Consider the following 6,102-nt stretch of genomic DNA (forward strand, 5'->3'; position numbering starts at 1 on the left):
CCGGCGGCGGGGAATCATCGCTGGTAGGAGTCGCAGCTTTGTCCCACCAGTGGCGCCATCCCGACGGCTTACCCTTGATGTCGGTGTCTGATGGCAGCTGAGAGAGGTCGCTCATTGTGAGAGAGGAGAGCTTTCGATGAATGGTGGCCGTTTGTAGATCGGAGAAAGCGCATACGTCTTATTGAGCGCGGATGAACGGCGGCGCAGATATTGAAGAGAGTGGCGGTTGCTCTTCAGCAGAGTGCGCGCTCCATTCCGGAGGTTCGTGCGTCGATCGACGCGGTTGCCAATGCGACGGTTCCCCTTTCCGACAACTGCACCGTCCTTAGGTAGGCGGCGGTTGAGCGTTCGTCTATGAGTCGCTGACGCGTCGGGCCCGGGTCTCCTGGCGTCGCATTTCGCTGTGTCCGGCGCGCCCGGAGCGTCCCCTGCGTAGCAGGAACGGACTCGGAGCGCCGGACACCGTATTGAGCCGCGCCGGATAAAAAGAGGCTTCGAGCACACGATTGGGAACGCTTTTTTTGTCCGACACGCTCAAATCCCTTTGGGGACGCTTTGGGGGTGGGGGGACACAGGCTGGAGATGCTTGCTCTAAAGAAGGAAAAAAAAAAGCATCCGAACCGGTTTTGGTCTCCTCGACCGGGTTTACCTCAAACAGGTTTGGAATATCCATCTGCTCCTCGATATAACGGGCCGCTCTCGCCGTCCCCCGCCAGAAAAAAAGATATTTCCTCTCGTATATCCATCGAGTCTTTCCGTGGCTGAGCCTCGCCGTAACACCAGGCTTCGCCAATCCCTCCAAGCTAAGGAACTGGGAAAAAAATCGAGTCTTCCCGTGGCCGAGCCGCCGTAACCTCAGGCTTCGCCAATACAAGCTCGTAGGCGTCCTCCTCCTCCCCTCCATCGGTTTCGCTTGGTAAGTAAGCCCTGGCTTGCTCGGATCTGTTGTTCATTGCGCTCTGTGCCAGTCAGATCTATGTTTGCTCTCGTATTTCCTTTGTTCTAATCAGCGAGATTTGTTTCTGATCCCTTCAACCCTTGTGTTCTACAAGGTGCGCGGGGCATCTTCGAATGTATTTTGATGCCGATGACCCCCAAAAAAATTGCAAATAATAATTTGAGATACTAGTATTACTAAAAGCAGTCATTCTGTATTATACTTACCACGCGCATTTCAAGGTAATCTTTGACCGAACAAATTGTACAACAATATCTCGATTGCATATATAGTACATAACTGGTATTATTGGAATCGTATTGAAAAATACTTTCTAATGATACCAATTTTATATCAAATATTTTTTATGTGCTTAATTTTTGGACAAAGATGAAACGCGAAAAACAAGGCAGCCTTATTCAATGGAATGGATGGAGTATATATTATTTCAAAGCAATACAAATTTGGTTGATCTTACTTGTTTGTTTCGAAAGAATACAAATATACCATGGAAAACGATACAGTTATAGGCAGTGGCGGATCTTCAAGAAAAATGTTGGGCGGGCCAAAAGCTAAAGGAGAACAAAAAAAATTCAAACTATAAGGCATATATTCTCATACATGGATCACAAATAGTTGAAGATCAGCTCCGATAGCGTGCAGGAAAAATGGAGCACATAGATGAGGTGTGCCGGCCAACCGTAGGCCGTAGCTTAGGCCGCCTGCGGTCGCGGACTTCAGCGCGTTCACCGCTCTCCGTCCGTACTCGCTGCTGGACGGCCGCCGCTCACCGGATCGACTCTGTCCGGCTGCTGCTACAGCTCCGCAGTTCACTTATTAGCTCACGGTTGCGCCGCACGGCAGCTGAGATCAACGAAGTGACGAACTGAATAGCCAGCAAATGAACTGCCTCTCGTGTGAACTGGGTTTAGATAGTGGGCTTTCTCATAGCGATATTGGTATAACTTTTCATTTCGTTTCTGGGCTGGGCGGGCCATGGCCCGGGTTTGCCCTCACTAAGATCCGCCAGTGGTTATAGGGCTCATTTGATTCACATGATTTGTATGGGAATTGTGTAGGATTTGGATCCTATGAAAAATTTCCTACACGAGCCGTTTGATTCATACAAAATATAGGAATCTTGTAGTGTAAATCCTATAGGAAAAAACATTAGGTCATACCTCATGGAAAATTCTTTTGCCACAATCAAAGACACTTGATCTTTCCCATAGGATTCATCTAGATATGACATCCCAATTCTATGCCTTTCCTATTCATAGGTTTTTCCTACCCCATGAATCAAAGCAACGCATATACTGTCCAAGATACGGGTGAGTCGCAGTGTGTTTAGATGCATATTGTCCTCGGCTAATAGTACTAACTAATAGCACCCAGTTTATCATTCCAACAAAAGATGGGTTAAGTCCAGCCTAAGGCTTTCGAAACTAAATTACATATATGCAACGAAGATTCACTGTACTAACACCCAAACTATTCATGTGTGTTGATTTCACTGCAGACCATCTTGCTGAATTCTGCCGATGGACGCAGTGGACGTTGGGGGTGACATGATGCGTAGCCGCAAGAGGAAGAGTGTCATTCAATCCTGTGACAGAACTGTGAAGATGACCGTCCCAGTGTTCCCAAGCAACAAAAGGATTTCTGTGTGCACGCTGTTGCTTCCCCATGACATGATGTTGGAGGTTCTACTTCGGCTCCCAATCAAATCAATTCTCCGTTTCCGGGCTGTCTGCCGCTCTTGGTGTGCACTCTTCTCCTCCAAGGGTTTCTGCAGCCTCCACATGGCGGCCTCTAAGGTGCTGCTGCCAGCACAAAAGCTACTGGTTGTCTCACCCACATCAAGATTGAACTCCAGCGCAGTATACGCATGTTCGCCATCAGGCCGCAGAGATGATTTACTCCTCACCTTTGACTCTGCCCGCAACGACTCTGTGGAAGTGGTGACACCCTCACCAAGCTATGGACTCACCCTTCTATTTGATGCTGCTGCGCGAGCTTATTATGTTTGCAATGCCGCCACAAGGGCAATTACAAGACTGCCACCTTACCGTTATCCTGTACGTGATTTCACTGTTGGACTGGGATTTGATGACCAGACATGGAACTACAAGGTGGTTAGGTTGATCAATGGCTATAACCATGAAAAGGAGGCGGTCATTTGTGATGTCTACACTCCGGGAGCTGATTGTTGGAGGCCAGCAGCTGGACATGTACCCTTCAGGCTGCTCCAGTTTGCAATTTCTGCAGTTGATCATGCAGTGCTGGACAAAATACCACCTGTGTTCGCCAATGGATTCCTGCACTGGCTGATTTGTCCTTCTTTTAGCCTCAGAAGGCCAAGAGCTGCTATCATATTGTTTTCTGTTGCGGAGGAGACCTTTGGATCTGTCCGTTCTCCGCCATTCTGGGGACCAAGAGAGAACAAGCGCCCCTGGTCCCAGTCAGAGGGAGAGCACCTGGCTGTGATGGATGACCAGGTGTGTATTGTCCGGAACCTTCGCAATAGAACCCCTAATGGAAGCGCCCTGGAGATTTGGGGACTGCTGGATTATGTCTCTGGAGATTGGTCGCTCAAGCATCGAATCGAAATGTTCGGGCACATTGGAAGAGCATTAAGTGACCCACAGGTTGTGAGGGTTATTGGTTCTGTTGGCAATTGCAGGACTGGGAGGAGGATTGTGATTACTACTAGCAAGCACTGGGTTCATGACAAGTTTCAGAAAAAAGTTTACACATATGACCCTAGGTGTCAAGTTCTACAGTGCATTCGTTCGGTCACCGAGACACACACCGCTGTTTCGCACTTGACTCCTGGTTCAAGATTCAGCTTATTTGAAGAGAGCCTTGCTCCAGTGCATAAAAGCGATGAAGACCTTGCCCTGCCATCTACCCTGGCTAAAGCAACTATAAAGAAGCTGCTACTCCAATCTGAATCAGACATACTGCCCATGTTTCAGTGTAAGTGAAAACTGAGTCTAGATAAAAGTATTGTTCGAATTTCAGTTCGTTCTTGAGGGAAAAAAGATGGTGAAAGTAAAGATATGTCTTTTGCAGGTGATCGGTGGGATCTTGTTAGCGGTGGTGAGGGAGCGTATGAAGGTTCCTCGACGAATCTTCCTCGACGCCGTCTCATCATACCTGCGCCGGTGCTTCGCAATCTCCATGATTTGATCTAAGGACACCTTGATAGAGAAGCTATCTCTGATGAAACACCTAGGTTGCACACACGAGTCAATGACCTGAACTAGGAGATGCAATAATGTAGTGTGGACATTGTACGGCATCTCTTCCTGTCTGTAGTTAACTTGCTCTGGTAAGCTACATGGTGTTGCTGAATATTTTGTTTGGCTCATTCTGGGATTCAGTCATTGAGTTATAATGTTATTCAGAAATAAATCTGGACATAAAGTTCTGACTCATAATCTTAATAGTGTACAGTTTGCATTTTGGTTAACTTGTAGCGGTTAGTCATTTTGCTTAAAGTGTAAAATCCTAATTTTTAGTAGTAGAATTAAGAAGAGGGGTTGTTTTCTGGGGCATGCACGTGCTACCAACTTGTGGTGATTTTGTATTCGATACCCTGCCAAGCTTGTCGGCCTGCCACTAGCTCCTAGTCTGACAACCTTGTTCTCGCCTGGCATTTTTTGTGCAACAATTCCTGCCTGTGCGCTTTCAGCCTTATTTTGCTCGTTTGGCACCCGACGCATTGAGGGATCAAGCGTGAGGTGTGTTATGCGTGCATGTATATAAAATCATTCTTGAGGTCTTTGCTCACTCAATTGAAGAATAGATAGGACTCTGAAATTTTGGTGAACTCTGAATCTTTCAGGCTTAAATTGGGGTGGACTCTGGAACTTTCTCTGCTGTGTAATACAAGCAGAGATACAACTTATCTCTCCTGGACTGCTTTGCTGCTGTAACAGGTGTGTAATTCTGAACCAAACTAGAGGTTGCCGAGGCTTAACTGCAGTCAGTACTATCACTGAACTAATAGTAGACATGTGGAGCTGTGTGAGGACAGAGTGCTGCACAGTTATGTTCCTGATGTGAGGCAGCATAAGTTTGTGATGAGATATGAGCTCTGTGATTTCTTGCAGTAACAAAGGAGATTGATGCATGGTATGACTGGCGAACAGCCCTGATTCCAAATGGAGATCAGCCAAGTGTGTCTATTATCTGTTGCCTTAAGCAATAAAGTGTCCGGGTAACAGGAATCATGCTGATTTACTGAATGTGGATGGTGCTTTATTTCATCCAGGAGGAGAAGATGCTTTTGCTGATGCTCGGAAGCTTCAGTAACAGCCTGACGCTTGCGGGAGTTTTGTTCGGAGAAGCTCCTGCTTTTCTCTCTGTGAATTTTGCAAGCTATGTAGTCCCTCTTGTATTGCCCTGCACACCCGTGGCTGTACGTCGGCTCAAATAAGGCAACATGAATAAAGAACAAGTTGAGTAAACCAGCTTTTGCAAGCATGAATAAATAAGCATGCAGGGATTCACTTGTGCTTTAGTGAATCCCTGCATTCAGTTCCATGCTTTTGCTCAAGTGAGATCTTGGAAGTTGGAGCACCGCGAGCAATCCAACAAGTCATGCATGTAAACAGTTGCTGTGCTGTAAAACTTTTTGATCACAGAAGGTAGCTCTGAATCTTTCGAGACTTGATTGTTGAACTCTGAAATTTACACCCAAGTGACCATACTCATCCTGTAAATCTTACTGGAGCGGATTAACTTTTATTTGCATGTACTTAAATGAGCAAAGTTAGTTCCAATCGGAGCTGAAAATTTCGACAATCCTATAGTAGAAAAGGCTTTACATTATTTTTAGAAATGATGTTCTGCACTGGGCTGTCGCGAGAAGCTAATAAGGCAAGTTGCAGTGCGCTTCACACGTTGGGCTTCTGGAATTCCTTTCTTGGGCTTGTTACGCTGTCTTGTTCGATCACGGTTAGCAGACCAAAAACAAGTCTGTTTGGCCGCTATCCCACGCCGCCGGCGCCGTCGTCTCCGCCATGCTCCGCCTCCAAAGAGAGGTTAAATAAAGTTGCAGGGATAATGCCCGAGAGGTGGTTTGCATCCAGTTCAATCAACTTGAGACTGTAATCCTGCCAAGGCCCTCAGGGATGGAACCCTCAAGTTGGCTGATG

At 46.8% G+C, this 6,102-nt stretch overlaps 1 protein-coding gene across 10 annotated transcripts; it reads left to right on the top strand.

Annotated features, from left to right (window-relative positions):
• The first annotated feature begins 709 nt into the window (after positions 1-709).
• LOC127327501 (F-box protein At1g11270) lies at positions 710-5,749 on the top strand. Of its 10 annotated transcripts, none has more exons than XR_007868585.2 (6): positions 710-916; positions 2,457-3,916; positions 4,013-4,271; positions 4,635-4,683; positions 4,788-4,881; positions 5,056-5,749. XR_007868585.2 is itself a non-coding variant. In XM_051354273.2 (3 exons), exons 2-3 carry the CDS (start codon positions 2,479-2,481, stop codon positions 4,132-4,134), a joined length of 1,560 nt encoding a protein of 519 aa, XP_051210233.1. In that variant the 5' UTR covers positions 710-916; positions 2,457-2,478; the 3' UTR covers positions 4,135-4,412. The 10 variants fall into 10 exon arrangements, 1 of the variants encoding a protein (XP_051210233.1); XR_007868590.2 differs by having other exon boundaries at positions 5,217-5,749; XR_007868588.2 differs by lacking the exon at positions 4,635-4,683 and having other exon boundaries at positions 5,056-5,121; positions 5,217-5,749.
• Positions 5,750-6,102: the final 353 nt, after the last annotated feature.

This window comes from Lolium perenne, chromosome 1, assembly GCF_019359855.2.
Source record: "Lolium perenne isolate Kyuss_39 chromosome 1, Kyuss_2.0, whole genome shotgun sequence".
In the NCBI taxonomy this organism is placed as follows: Eukaryota; Viridiplantae; Streptophyta; class Magnoliopsida; order Poales; family Poaceae; genus Lolium; species Lolium perenne.

Bases quoted from the DNA above. Each gene is read 5' to 3' on its own strand.
- LOC127327501 (XM_051354273.2), top strand. From the start codon at position 2,479: ATGGACGCAGTGGACGTTGGGGGTGACATGATGCGTAGCCGCAAGAGG. The intron at 3,917-4,012 runs GTAAGTGAAAAC...TGTCTTTTGCAG, and splicing joins CATACTGCCCATGTTTCAGT to GTGATCGGTGGGATCTTGTT.